At 42.8% G+C, this 14,952-nt stretch overlaps 1 protein-coding gene across 1 annotated transcript in view; it reads right to left on the bottom strand.

The window, feature by feature from the left end:
- TMEFF2 (transmembrane protein with EGF like and two follistatin like domains 2) overlaps positions 1-14,952 on the bottom strand; it is a 215,519-nt gene that overhangs the window by 51,764 nt on the left and 148,803 nt on the right. The window contains exons 6-7 of the mRNA XM_019554486.1: positions 7,840-7,988; positions 6,515-6,574 (exon numbers count right to left, since the gene is read on the bottom strand). Of these exons, the coding sequence (XP_019410031.1) occupies positions 6,515-6,574; positions 7,840-7,988 (209 nt within the window). The remainder of the gene's footprint in view (positions 1-6,514; positions 6,575-7,839; positions 7,989-14,952) is intronic.

The following is a 14,952-nucleotide window of genomic DNA, read 5'->3' as shown; positions in this document are numbered from 1 at the left end:
TCAACAGGTCAACTGGTAATGTCCCTATGTTCCTTCCTTGGAAAAAGTTGTTTAAGATGAGCTTGACCTAATGAGAGAGGCTTTTGTTTTGTTGATGGTCTGATAAACCCTGTGGTTTTATCAGCCCCCTGCTGGTTTGTAGCCCTGTAAGTTTTGCAGATAGTATGAAGAAGCAGGGAGAGGGCGATTGAAAAACTCAGTATCATTAACAGATGCATGCACTGTACACGACCCCTTGGCCTCAGAGTGCTAGCTGGGGCCTGGGGTCTGGCAACACTCCTGTCCCTTGAGCAGCAAGTGGGGAAAAACCTGGGACTGTGCAGGCAGGGTTGGGGTTTACACCCCTCCCTAATCAGAGTGTTCTGCCAGGGCCTGGATACACCCTGTCCCCACCCCTCAGCTCAGCGCTATGGAAAGAAAGGGAAGGCTACGCCCCCTGGCTTCTAGCCTAAGCAACTGCAGGCATGTGCTTGCATTTCTGGAATGAAAAGGGAATGTCTATCCACCTCAAATTGGTTCAATTAAGGCTCAGGGTTTTTTGAATGTCTGTCCCTAGCCCCCAGAACAGGACTGTCTATATATTTGGTTAATTCTCCTATCTTCTCAGGCATAGAAATGTGAGCATTGGAATACCTTGTTTTGGCAGGGTTTTAGGATTTTTTTTTGGATTAAAAAAGACATGTTGAAATGTATCCTAATTCATAAAGGCCAGGTTAAAGATGTAATTTACATCTGCACTCCAAATGTAAGGGAGTGTAAGGATCTGTAGTTCATTGGGGACTTCAACTTTGACAAAATGCTAGAATTTGAAATTTATAAAAAATGTGAAAATGTCTTGATGCAAATCTAAATGAATACATTACTGTCTTTTAAAAAATGAGAAATGTGCAAACATAAGGATGGGTGGGGTGAGTGGGGCATAAGACCTGGACACTGCCTAAAGGGCCCAGAATGGAATAGTGGGCCTTCCTTTCCCTTCCTCAATTCCTCCGCCTTTTAAAACCTTCTGGATTTACAGCCCAGGAACATGTGTGAGCGAAGGATATCCTAGGAAATACAGTTCTGTCAAGCAGCAGCATGAGGCAGTGAGGGAGAAGCAGCTGGAGTTCAATGCTGCTGAAACCACAGTTCTGTAAAGAAGGAAAGGGAGCAGGGGGCAGAGAGACTTTCCAGGAATAGTCTTCTCCAGGTATACCTCCGTGCATGTGTGCATACACACATATGCACACACACAGACGCAGAGTTTAACATGGCTAAGGATGGTCCAGTAAACTCAGACATTTGGATGATGATGGAGGATGCACACCTGTGCAGGTAATGAATTGCCTGCTTGCAAGCTCATGAACACTCAGTCCCTCTATTTGCATACAATTGTTCTGTTTAAGACAATACATCCTGCCATTCATTTATATTTTTCTGACATTTTTCATGGCTATTTCTTAGAGAAAAGCTTATTCGTTTAAAATGTGATTTTTTTTAAAAAAAGAGAGAGGAAAATATAGCCAATCCCCAGAAAGCTTCATAGTAAAGTGATTTTTTTAGATTTGAAAACAGAAAGAAACAGAAGTGTTATAATAAAGATCATTGTGGTTTCAAAGAAGAAAAAGAGATGGGATATGCAGTATTAGCAGCTTAATACAAAAAACTCTGATATTTTAAGAACTTACTGTGGTAATCCTTTATAACTAGTGCAATATGCTGGAGACTGGTGTGAGTGTATGGACACATCCCTTAGTTACCAGTTCCTCTGCAAGCAAAATTTAGCAGTGATGGTAGATCAATATAACTAATACAGGAAATTATTCCCTTGCTTTTCCTTGCTCAGCTTCTTTCCATCTCCTTTCCCCCCACCATCTGTATAAAAACATTTTAGCTAATTCAGTGTTTTAAATAGTGAGCATGAAATGCTCACTTTCTCAGATACAGATATTAGACATTACGGAGGGGGTTCATCTTTTGAAACTCCTGGATTCATTCAGTTGAAATTATTATTTCAGTGATATTTTAAGTGATATTTTTTCTACAAAGATCATTACAGTTCCACTTCAGAGGTAGGATTAAGATAGTAAAATAATACCCACTATACCAGGTAGCACATGTAGTAGTCCTCAAAAAAGCAATATATATAATCAATGGCACTGCACTTTACAAACATATGAACTACATGAATCTTATGGTCTTGCAGATTTTTCTAACTCTGAGGCGTGAATTTCCACTGAATCTCAGTTTTGTCTTGGTTTATTCCATCCTGACTAAAAAATTGCTAAGGGCATCAGATATTTTTCTCAATTATTCCTTTATCCTAACATTTTCTACAGGGGTTGCTTCATAAACATTGTGTGAAACTGGCGGTATATGGGTTGTTCTGCATAAACTTGCCAAATTTCTAACTACACGCTTAGCAAAACACAGTTACCATATATAGAAATCAGAAATGAAACAAAAATTGTTTGAGGTGCATGAAAGAGGCCACATCCTCAGGTGAAGTAAACTGGCACAACTCCATTTTAGTAAATGAAATTACACCAGCTGGGGATTTAGCCTGAGGCATATAGACTGCAAAGCCATCTTCTAGAACCCTAAGTCTATTTTAGCTTGGATCACAGTAAAGAGCACCAAGGATTAACTTCAGTAACTAAAATATCTACAATTTAGAAATCAGAGCTTCTGCACTGCTTCCAGAAGGTTAGACAAGACTTTGGTACATGATATGGAAGAACTGGACCTATGTGGGAAGACTGTCTTGATAGGAAAGCAAAAGACTTTTTTCCCTGGAGTTTACGCTTCTTCAGAAATCCCAGTCACTTCCACTTTCTGCAACATCCACTCTGCTATTCTTTCAGCCTTATCTTCAGACTTCTTGATGCTTATGGAATCTTCTTCATCATACATTTCTTTTTTTATGCCTGGACTCTTTCCCCAAAGAACTTATCTTCTGCTTCCCGACCAACCTCCAGGGTCTGAGACGGAAGTTTCATAAATTGGTTTAACCTAAATCAGTTCAGTCTGACACTGCATTCAACTAGGTTTATCTTAAACCAGCTTCAGCCATTTTGAAACTGGTTTATGTGCACTGAACTATTCTTTAACAGGTTTAAACCAGTTTCTGATCACTTAAGCTGGTTTATGTGTGTAACCCAGGTAGTACGTAGATGAGGCACCTCCTCTCCAATTGAAGGGACTTAGCAAGTGCTAGTGCGTTTTGGGAGGGGTAGCTGCTCCCCTCTCATCCCCTATACAGTTGAGTTGAGACCAGTTGGAACTTAACCATATACGGGGTTAATAGAGAAACAAACAGGGTTAGAGTACAACATATTTGTGGGGAGGACAATGGACCCTGGGGGATAACAGTGCTCCCCCATATGGGCAGCTGGGAGGGGGGAAACCAGGGGAGCAAAGGGGGGTAAATAGGGTTTAGGTAAACATACACATGTAACAGAGGCAAATCAACAACAAGCTTGACATGCAGGGTTCATAAAATATGAGGAGTAGACCCCACAAAATTTGAGGCACAGGCATCCTGGTGGGGCAGGGTAAAAGAGGGGAAGGGAACCCCCTTCCCCAGTGGGAATTCCCTCCTCCCAGCAACTCACCCCCTCTGATGCCTTGGCTGAGGATCAAATGCGGGTTTCCCAAGTAGCAGGCAAGAAATCTACCACTGAGCTATCAATGCCTGGGGTGCTGCCTGCAGCTCCAGGGCTTAGTCCTTCCAGGATCCTCTGCTTGTTGTCTGCACACCAAGCCAGCTGCCCAGCCTCATGCCAGGGATAGGAAAAACAAGCCCAAGCTGTCTCCCACAGCTCGGGGCTTTGGTGCCTCCTGGTCGGCTCTCTCCCATTCTAGAGAGCCTCTGCCTTCTGCCCAGATGTTGGGGGTCTGGGCCGCCTAGTGCGGGCTCAGGACCCTCTGTGTACTGACCTACACACTGGTGTCAGCCATGTGCCAGGGAAGGGAGGATGGTGGTTGCATTGCAACCTTGCCACCACCCCCGCGGGATTCCCCACGTGCTGCTCTGTGCACTGAGACGAGCTGCCCTCTGCAGCTGCGGCTGGAGTCTCAGCTGGGAACAACTCACACACCGCCCTGCATGCCGAGCCACTGCTCATGGCTTCAAGGCTGGAGTCCTCACAGGGGATCCCCTGCATGCCGCCCTGTGTGCCAAGCTGGACACCGGCTTCTGGGCTCTTCTGGGGCAACTGCCCCACCCCGCTGGTCAGCTCATACCAGCTCTTCTTGAAGTCCCTTCTTCTGGGTCCCATGACGGACTTGCTTCTTGCCAATGCTGGGTGTGCTGCCCTTTTATCCTTTGGAGGCCCCACCCCCTGATTTCAAATGGAGAGGGGTGTTTAGTTTTCACCCAGGTCCAGCTCTTCACCTTGCCTTTGTATAGGGGCAGGGCAAGCCTTCTTCCGCCATCCCCCGATTGGTGGGGAGAGGGAAGTCCCCACTAATTACCCTGTCCCTGGCAAGCCAGCTCACGGGGGGAGGGGGTTCGCCAGCAAGCCCATCCCATGTGTAACATCTGTTCCTAGCCCAGGTCTCCAGTCTGCAACAGCTCTTTGATACTACTGATTCTTTTCTCAAGACTACTACATTGCTTCTGTCTCCCCAGGAGGACGGATGTTGGAAATCATCATAGCTTTTTTAGCTAACATCTGGTCATTTTCTTCTCCGTCCATTCTACTTCTTGTTCTAAGGTATACCTTCTGTGCTCTTCTTTCTCCAAACACACTTTCCATTATAGGGTCTGCTCCTTTGCTATTAGTCTTATTTCCTCTTTCCTGCTAATCCTCATCCACTCTTTCCTCCAGCTCTTTCCCTTATTGTTACAGTTGAGTTAGTTTTTACTATGTACTATTTTTCTTCAGACAGCAGGTGTTGTGGGTCACTGCCATCCTAAAGCTAAATTACCAGATGGTAACAGACTAGGATAGGTTAGCACAGCATTTAAAAAGAAGCTGCAGGCTTCAATTTTGACTTAGAGACTCCACTATCTTTTCAGTTCTCAAGCAAGGAAGATCAATGATTTAACACAGCAATATTGCTTGTCCTGATTTCTAATTTAAAATAAATCATTTTAGCTCTGATCTACTGTGTCTCATGCCTGCCACAAGATACAATCTCAGCCCCACCCCCATTCCCACCTCTTCAGAAAACTTCTGGTTGCCACACAGGAACAAGCTCAAAAAAATAAAAATAATTTTGGAGACATCTGAGGTGTTTTTCTTTTATCAGGCCTTCTTTTTGCTTTGCCCTTGGAAGAGCTGCTGGGAAATGGGGAAGATATGGGGGGTATTATATTTCTCCTTCCTGTTCAAATAAGCCCGCTCTCTTCACCTTGTATACAGATAATGACTGCCTTAAAGCCGTTTGGGTTCTACTGTTATTCCCCCACCTATGCTCCTTTAGCTCACTGAGCCACAGTTTGTCTATAAATATTTTTAATCTTCATATGTTATTTTTAAAATAGGATTAGAATAAACATTTAGTAAATGTGCAGTACGCAATCCAGGTAGACCAGTCACACATAATACATTAAAGAATGTGTAATGTATTCATTTGACCAGTTGGATTAATTAATGAACAGTAAGCACCTTTTAATGGATATGCCAAAATTCTTATTAAGAGGAACTGTAAAACATGCCAAAAGATAAACTACACTGTGCAGCATGTTGACAATGTAAACCTGGTGATCAGCATTTTGTAGCTGAAGAGTACTCCCCTGTAAAGTTCTATTTTCACAATACAAAAACATCACAAGCCTAAGCACTTATACATTGCTTGCTACAGTTTTAACAATAACACCCCAAATGCTCCTAGCCACAGTTCTGAACTCAAGCTGTGAATATTTGCACAAAAACTACTCATAAATAAATCCTCCCAGGAAGAATTCTTGAAAAAGAAAGATGTTCCCCCAGAACAAAATTCAATAAAACCTATGTAACATTTACATTTTTAAAACTGAAAATGCTATATGAGGTTCTACAGCCATTATATGTTACTGCACTTCCTAAATTAAAGCCATTTATCAGTTTAAAAAAATCTATTATAAATACCTTATTAACATTATAGTTGAGCACAGACAGGTTACAGTATCTCTTACAATAAAGTCTCATGAATCTGTAGCTATTTTATTCTGTTTTAGAGCTGTGCAGAATTACTGGCTTTCACTTGATCATACACAGGTGTTCACCCAAAAACTTGCAAAATTTGGAGGAGTATGAAGGCTGTAAAAATGTCTATCAATGCATGTTGATTTGGCAAGCATTTTGTAATGCTTATGATCAGCACTATCAAAACAGATATTTACTTCCAAGACCATTTATATACTAGCTGAAAACAGGAAAGGGAAATTTGCCTAAAAGAAAGAGAGTTTCAATTTATTTTGCCATAGCAAGTTATGAAAAAGAATTAAAGATGAGCACAGGACTGCTTATGTTGTTTGGAAACAGAGGAGAACAATGATTTTTCACATATTTGGCCAATGGTGATTCTTAGATAACAGGAATCTTACCTGCATAATCTGTTCTTGCGTAATGCCCATCTTCAGATTTTGTAGTTGTCGTTGTGTTATCTGTATTAAAAGAAATACATAGTGCTTCTTTGGTATTTTTGTTAATTTGTAAAACAGACCCCAATTCTGCAAGTCATACGGCACAGGCAAGTATAGCTCTACACTCATGCAGACATTTAGTGACTTCAAAAGGGCTTCATGTGGGTGCTGAGATCTGGCTGAAAAATGAAAATTGCAGGATTGGGGGCTTTGGAGTCCTTGACAGCATGTGAAATAAAAATAAAATCTTCCATTAAAGGAGTTTTTCTATCAACGTAGCAAAAATACAGCTAAACATAATTAAAAACATTACAGTTAAAAATACAGTTACATACAACATAATGAATAGGGATTTTTCCATTGTTTTAAATAAGCAAGACATTTTAATAATCTGATCTAAAAAAGGGTAACAGGAAGGGTTGTTGACCTCAAAGAAACAGAAATATTGGAACATAACTAGAATGTGTTTAATATGCAGGTATAGTAGGTCTCCGTAAGTAGATGTGCTTAGGATTTATAGGTCAGAAGCATAGGGAAAAAAAGCTATTAAGATCTGAGCCTCAATGGACATTTTATTTACAGAAACTGTTTAAAAGCAAATTTTCCCCATTTTTATGTTCAGTATAAAATAGATTTTTTAAAAATCAACTCCAGGGTTATACTGGCACACACATGATATAATGCCTTGTCCATCCAAATCTGAATGCAGCCAGGTGAATCAGAAATTCAAGCTGAAACCCAGTGAAGTCTTTCCTGAAAGTAAATGTGCTTTGATTCCATGATTTCCATATTAAGAACAAAATCATTACAGTGGCATTATGAAAAACCACTGCGAATTATACAAGAAATAATATGTTCATGCAAGTACTAATGTAGGGGTTGGGGCAGAACGTCTAGTAAGGCTACCTTCTGTTGCTTCACAGTAGGTTCTTTCTTCAAGATTACAACTAGTGATCTTGTGGGTATGACAGTAGGATGCATGTGTGCGCCTGCGTGCTTGGATGTGCATATGGGGATAGGGAGGGGGTTGCAGATGTTGCCTGAAACCATTCTCATACTCTTCCTTTGATAGCTACACTCAAGAGAACTTACAACTCAAGATCTGGCCCAGTATTTTAAAACCTGTAATTACCTTGAAATCCCAGTCTATCAGCCTCATTCTGTAGTGTAAATTAGAAGAGTCTATTGGAATGGCATGAATGTCTAATAAAAAGCCAGCCCCAATTTTTTATTTCTGCACAAAAACTGAAAACATTCTTTGAAATGAATTTTGCTATGAGCATTACCTTGACATCGACCCAAAGACATGACTTCAATTTTCTCCTGTTTCTGGCATGACGCTTCTTTGATTTGACATGCATTATCGTAAGATTTCCCATCGGAAGCACAAAGAGGATTGAAGTTGGTTTGAGAACAGTCAATGTTGCACACACACCTGCAAAGACAAAATATGTCTAATATAAGAAAGCTTTCTCATGACATCATAAATAAAGCTCAAAAATAAAAAGGCACTATACAAATTGACAGAATGAAACTGGAAATTCTGGCAAAGGGCCATTTGTCTTTTTGTATTTGAATAAAATGCCAGGGAAAAAGGAAAGAGAAGAAAGAAAGGAAAAGGAGAATAATTTAATACCAAATTAAAAGTATCTGTTACTGCAGTTTCTCTAAAATCTGTAACACTTGGGTAGATTTGCATCTGATCCAAGTTATATGGCTACACTGAAATCCAGAGAACAAAGACAATCTGCATGCACTAGAGAATTCCCTTCATATATAACACTGCATATACATATATTTATATCAATTTATGATATAATTATTATGACATTTATCCTGGACTGTAGCCACCTTTGACATAATTAAAATTACACAAGCATAGAAGATAATGCTACAGCTTTCCCTCATACTAATGCCATAAAATTACCAACAAGAAGTGAAATCTCTCTGCATAAAAAGCATAAGACTAGTTCCTCCAACATCTGAATACTGTATGGAGATGAGGCAGTTCTGGGCTAGAATATCCAGGGAAATTGTGATGCTGTTTTAATTCTTCAAATGTCACAGATAAATTTGTTGTAAGAGGATACAATTTTCAAAGGTACTTAAATCTCACTGGCTCTTACTGAGAAACAGGACAAGGTAATCTTCACCGAGCTCCATATTGCTATGGCTAGACTGCTATAGACTGTTACTGGCACTCGAGTTACCTAGTTTAAAAGCTAACTTTGGTATCTGTTCCTCACACTGGTCATTGCTCTGACTTCAGTGCAGACATACCCATTGCCTGTTTATCAAGGCCCAATCTGCTTGATTGCTGCCTTCTTTAATCCTTTTATTTATACACTCTTGTATTTGGCTTCCTTTTCCAGTATGTAAGATTCTAATCAGCTGCATGTTTATCATTAGACAATCATCCTAAAAGGACACAGCCCCTCAAGAAAGATCAGGGCCTCCGCCTGATTTCAAAGGGAGTTTCGTGTATTGCCGATTTGCAGGATCAGACTCAGGCACATTAGTAACAGAAGTGGCTGCATATTAAAAAATAAACTAAGCATCTCTCCAAAAGAGGTACTTAAATCAAGGGTCTGTAGCCAGACACATCAAGGGCCAGCTCTGAGCTGCAGCCAGTTTTCCTCAGCACTGGTCATTTTCCAACCTAGGCAATTCTGCCTGCAGAGCTTAGAGACATGCTGTCCTCAGAACAGGTCTAATTACCCAGACCTAGCAGGAAGCAGTGGCAATCAGGGAGGCGGTTGTAGGTAGCAAAGACAAGGGAGTAACATGTCCACAGAAAGCTGAATTTGAAAGGAATGATTCATCTAACATGTTTATAGTGGACCCAGACAAGACCATTGATATGAAGTCCCTGAATCATCTGAATGTGGAGGAAGTTGAGGCAGAGTCTGAACTCAGCCACAGCAGCCAGGAGGTGGCCCACTTCACTCCAGTATTTTGTGTTGGGTTAACTGTCTCCACTGCTCAGAAGACAGGACATCAGCATTGCCTGTGCAAGATTGCTGTTTGTTTCTTTTGTTTTCCTCTATCCTGTGATCATCAATGATGCTGTGACAGCCACCAGAAGCAGCAGAGAACAGGTGTGCTCATCTTCAGGCCTTGGACAGTCTTGGGTTAATGTACAGATCAGCTTCAGTGGTGCTTCTGTTAACAAGTTGGGATTCTATCTGGGGACTATGCCAGAGGTCTAACCTTGCAGCTGCTGCAGTTCTGAGTATACAGTCATGCACATGCTGCCATCCAAAGCCTTCCCACTCTTAGTCCCACAGTGTCTGACATTTGATGTAGAGTGAAGCTACTGATTCACTATCTCTAGCTTACCATTAATGCTGTCCCTAAGTTGCAGCCCTTTTTTTTGTAAATTAACGTGATCAAAATGCTGACATTTAATTTAGCCCTCTCATTCTTTGAATGTGTTAAAAAGTCAGTCTACCCCACACTCAAACCAGAGATGTGTTCCACAGAGGGTACTGACAGATGTGCAGGTCCCTGCTAACTCATGGCACTTTGCTTGACACCTCCCACCCCAACAGACATTCACCTCAAGGGGACATCAAGCCTGCCTGCCTATCTTGTGATGGAGGCTGGGCTGATCACACCCTGTCGCTGCTTCCAGCTCTAGTCCTGTCTGCAGGCAGGGGGAAGTAAGGAGGGGGAGAGGGAGCTGTGGACTGGGGTTTGCCCGGTGTAAACTGCAAGGTGGGGGACTCCAATTCACCTGCTCCTCTTCCGTCATCCCTCCCCAGTTCAGACTGGGCAAACCCCAGCCCACAGTGCCCCTCCTCTTCCTTCCTCCCTCTTCCCTTCCTGTAGATAGCAATGGGGGAGGGGCTGGGCTGATGCAGCCCAGCCCCAACAGCGCAGATGGACTGACCCTAGGGAACACAAGTTCCCTAAGACACTCCATTTTGGAGCGCCTTCATCTGATCCCTCATTAGATGAGGATTAATTTGTTGCACGACTGGTCAATTTTAAAGTGCTCTGCAGCCATGCATGTGCGTTACGGCATAACTGTAGAGTGCTTCCAGGGGGCTGATCATACAATGAATATAACTTCTGTTTACACCCTTGATTAACTGAACTGTGTATGTTAAATCCCAGGGGGGCAGCTTTGGTGGAGAAAGCTCAGACAGAAGGGAATCTGATAGGTTTGTGCTACAGTATTTGAAAGGATGCTACACTGCACATTTGGCTTCCAGAATATGTACAACATGTGATCTGTTGTACAAATCGGAGGTGAGGTGACAGAACAGATGTTGAGGTTCTCCCAGTACTCCTCTTGATTTGTGACCTGGGGCAATAAGGCCAGTGAAGGGAATATCAATGCAATGAAAGGATTTTATTTTTAGTCACACATTACTTGATAATAGACTTTCCTAAATTTTTCCTGAAATGCTTAGAAATGGAAGAAAACTTTAGCTTAAAAGGAGGCAAAGGGTGAAACCAGAAAGCTATAAATAAAATTATTTTGGAAACCTAATTACAGTATTTGCCACTAGACAAACAACATGGCTAATGTAAAAATCACTATTTACATTTTTTAATGCTTGTCCACAATCCTTTTCTTAATATATTCCATTTCATATATTATATTTCACCATGATACACACATGCACACATACAAACAGAGCATGGGTTGTCTCTCACTTCAGTGTAAATCAGGAATGAAACCAACCTAAATAGAGATTCTCAGTTATTTAGCAAAGAATTCCACTAGCATTTTTAAAGATATGAAATGAATCACCCCCACCCACTCCCCAGTCAGTTTGAGAAGAACTTTTCTATCAGGATAGTAGGAACTTTCTACTTCACCAAGATATTTCTACTCCGAGAAAAAAAGTTCCTAAGAAGGTTTTGGTGATTTTAGTAAATTCTAACTCATGCAAGAAAATATTTGCTTCTCTAGTTTTGTGATTTTTTTTCATGGAGCTCTACTATTTGCATTTCAGAGGGTACACACTACATCATATGCACTTCTTTGTCATAAACATTCCAGAAAAAGCATACATTTTCAAAATGTTACCACAAAAACAAGTACAGTTCAATATCTATTATACCTCATGGCAAGAGAAAATCATGTCAAGAGAAAATGAACAAGGGATACTCTTTAGGGAAAATTTATACATCAAGATATAACATTTTTGAAACATCTATCTAGAGGTATGTGACAGAGCACCTTTTGGGTGCCTGCCACTTTAAGGGTTGGGGGTAGGCAGCTGGCAGGTGTTTGATGAGGGTGGCCATTTTAGAGCCCATCTCTCAGGGCTGGGGCAGCAGTCTGCTGCCAGCTGCTGAGGAAGTAACATCACCCGGCTGAGTTACTACTCCTGGAACATCTTGGAGGTAAGGGCAGGAGCTATGGGGATGGCAGGAGACTTCTGGTCCTGGGTATGACTGGAAGATGCACCCAGGTGGGGTAGGGTGGCCTGGTGGGACTCCTTGTGGCAAGGGAGTCCCCAAGAAATACCAGGCCAGTTACCTGTCTGGTGAAAGGGGGTAGGGGGCATTAACCCCAGCCCCCACCATCCAGTGGGTTATCATGAGAGCAGGGGTGCCAGGCACACCTGCTGAGAGGCACCTGAACCCACAGGGGTATAAGACCCAGGAGTTGGGGCCAATCACATTTACAGGGAAGCACCTGAGCCCAAAGGAGTGTAAGACCCCAGGCCCTAGTGAGGGGTGGCGTTGAGGCCAGGCATGCCTAGGGCAGTGTGCAAGAGGCCTAACTATGCACTGAGTTTGGCCTGGCTCAAGCTAGAGCTGTAATGATCTGTATGTCATCTTCAAGGCATGGAACATAATAAGGGAAGGTTGGAGCTGTGAAAGAACCATCCTTTGTCATCAGGGGGTTTGAAGGGCAGCCTCCTGCTTAATACCATCTTTTTACTTATCTAACAACAAAGCATGGCAGGTGAGTAAGGCAGGCGGTATGTCCATAGATAGGCGGGCAGGCTGGTACCAAGACCGGGCCTGCGAGTTGCCCCTTGTCACAAGGTGTATCTTCCCTTTTTAGAAATGACTTAGGGCTTACCCATGCAACTGCCATGTTTAACCTGGGACTGCCCTCAAGAAACACAGCCCACTTGCTCCCATTCATTGGCCGTGTCTACATGAGATGATGACTACACAGTACCTTGAGACTATGCAGTAGCATTGTGTGGCAGAAACTATGATGCAATGCTACCATGCAGTCCGCATCACAAAAAAGCCGCTCATTGGTGCTACTGCGAGGTAACGTGGGTTACTGTGCAGTCATTTAATACTTGTTTATACAAGTACTAAATGACTGTGCAGTAATGCCTGGTCAGTCAGTGTCTTGTGTAGATGAGGCCAGTGTCTACCAAAACCCAGATCAGACTGTACCCAAGCACTGCTCTAAGGCTCTCTGTCTTGGATATACTTCTTGGCATGTACTAATAGCTGTTGTAAGCTCACAACACTTGCAGGCAGAGTGGAAGCCAAGGGGCTTTCAGTTATGGGCCTGGGATTGGCAGGGAGGAAGTGTAGATTCACTTTAGCCACTGGCTAGGGACAGACATTACACTTAAACTGGTTTAAGTGATCAGAACTGATTTAAAACTTTAACAGAACATAAATCCAATGCACATAAATCAGTTTAAAAATGGCTGAAACTAGTTTTAGATAAACCTGTCTGAATGCAGTATCAGACTTAACTGATTTCAGTCAAACTGCTTTATGCAATGTCTGTCCCAGACCCCTTCCTGGCTTAAGTTTAAACCAGACTCCCCCTGCATCCCAGATGCTTTGCAACCCTGGGCTGGGCTCTGTGCTCCAGAGAACAGGATTGGCTCCATGCCTCTGCTCCCTAGCCAGAGCTCCAAGGCAGACTGCAGGGTAAGCCTTGCTTCCCCCTGCCCTCCCGCCTTTGCTGCTCACTGCTCAAGCAGGGATTCCCCACTCCCATCTCCCACAGCATTGACCCAGTCCCATGGGCCCTGGGCATGTGGTATGCTAGCTAATGCTGAGAGGGGTGTGTGTGTGTGTGTCTCTCAATTTCACTGGAACAGGCAGACAGAATAGTGTCTGCTTAGGGCTTTTGAGCTAATTAATAGGTCAGCTGATAATGTCCCTCCATTCCTTCCTTGGAGAAAGCTGTTTAAGAAGAGCTTGAAATAATGAGAGAGGCTTTTGTTTTGTTGATGGTCTGATAAGCCCTGTGGTTTTATTAGCCTCCTGCTGGCTTGCAGCCCTGTCGGGTTTGCAGACAATATGAAGAAGCAGAGATGGGGAGATTGAAAAGCTCAGTATCAACAGATGCATGCATTCCACACCTTTGCCTCAGAGTGCTAGCCAGGGCCTGGGATCTAGCAACACTCCTGTCCCTTGAGCAGCGAGTGGGGAAAAGCCTGAGATGGTGTGGCCAAGGTAGCATTTACACCCCTTCCTAATCAGAATGTCCCGCTGGGGCCAGGCACCCCTCAACTCAGCACTGTAGAAAGGATGGGAGGGCTGCTTTAGCACCTCCCTAACTTACTTCTAGCCTGAGCCACTGCAGGCATGTGTCTTCATTTCTTCAGTCCAGAGGGAATGTGTGTGTGGTTGCAATCTGGTTCAACCTACACAGGTTAGACTAACATGCAAAGACTGAATCAATTCAGGCTCAGGCTTTCTGAATGTCTGTTCCTAGCCTTAAGGACAAACTTTTGAAGTTATTTAGGTATTGAAAGATCCAAGTAAATGCCTAGTGATTTTGAAAATTGTCTAGGTGTTTCATTCCCAATGATTTCAAGGTCCCCTTGAAAAAAAACATTTTGATACATACAGAGGGATCCAAAAAACACTTCTTAAGTTCCTTAAGTGCAATTTATGTGGAATGTAGATGCCTAAGTACCAAACAGTAATCCAAAACAATCCTGCCTAACAGTGTAGGTGGCTATGTAGGCATTTTTGCCAATGAAATTATTAACATATTTAAATAATTATGCATCTCCACAGGTGCATACTCTTGGCTAAACTGAGTATCTCAGCCCTTCTCTCCTGGATTAGCCCATTTGGGATTCACAGACTAAGTGTCCCTGCAGCTTAGTCCCCTTGAGACCCTAATACTGAAGGCATGCTTTGAAGCAGGACTCAGGTGCCTATACACTAATGCCAGGAGCATGGGAAGCAAGCAGGAGGAGCTAGACCTCCTACTCTCTAGTAGGCAATATGACCTTGTAGGGGTCACGGGGACTTAGTGGGACTTATCACATGTCTGGAACATAGCAATAGAGGGCAAAACCCTGCACAGAAGGGACCGAGTAGGAAAAAGGCAGAGGTGTAGCTTTGTATGTGAGGCAGCAGTACACCTCTCTGGAGGCTGACATTGGCTCCAAATATTCATAGTTTCATAGTTTCTAGGGTCGGAAGGGACCTGAGTA

This window comes from Crocodylus porosus, unplaced genomic scaffold (genome assembly GCF_001723895.1).
Source record: "Crocodylus porosus isolate Cpor-Errol unplaced genomic scaffold, CroPor_comp1, whole genome shotgun sequence".
Lineage (NCBI taxonomy): Eukaryota > Metazoa > Chordata > Crocodylia > Crocodylidae > Crocodylus > Crocodylus porosus.
The sequence above is the reverse complement of the archived record's forward strand: the minus strand, read 5'-3'. Positions and strand labels throughout refer to the sequence as shown.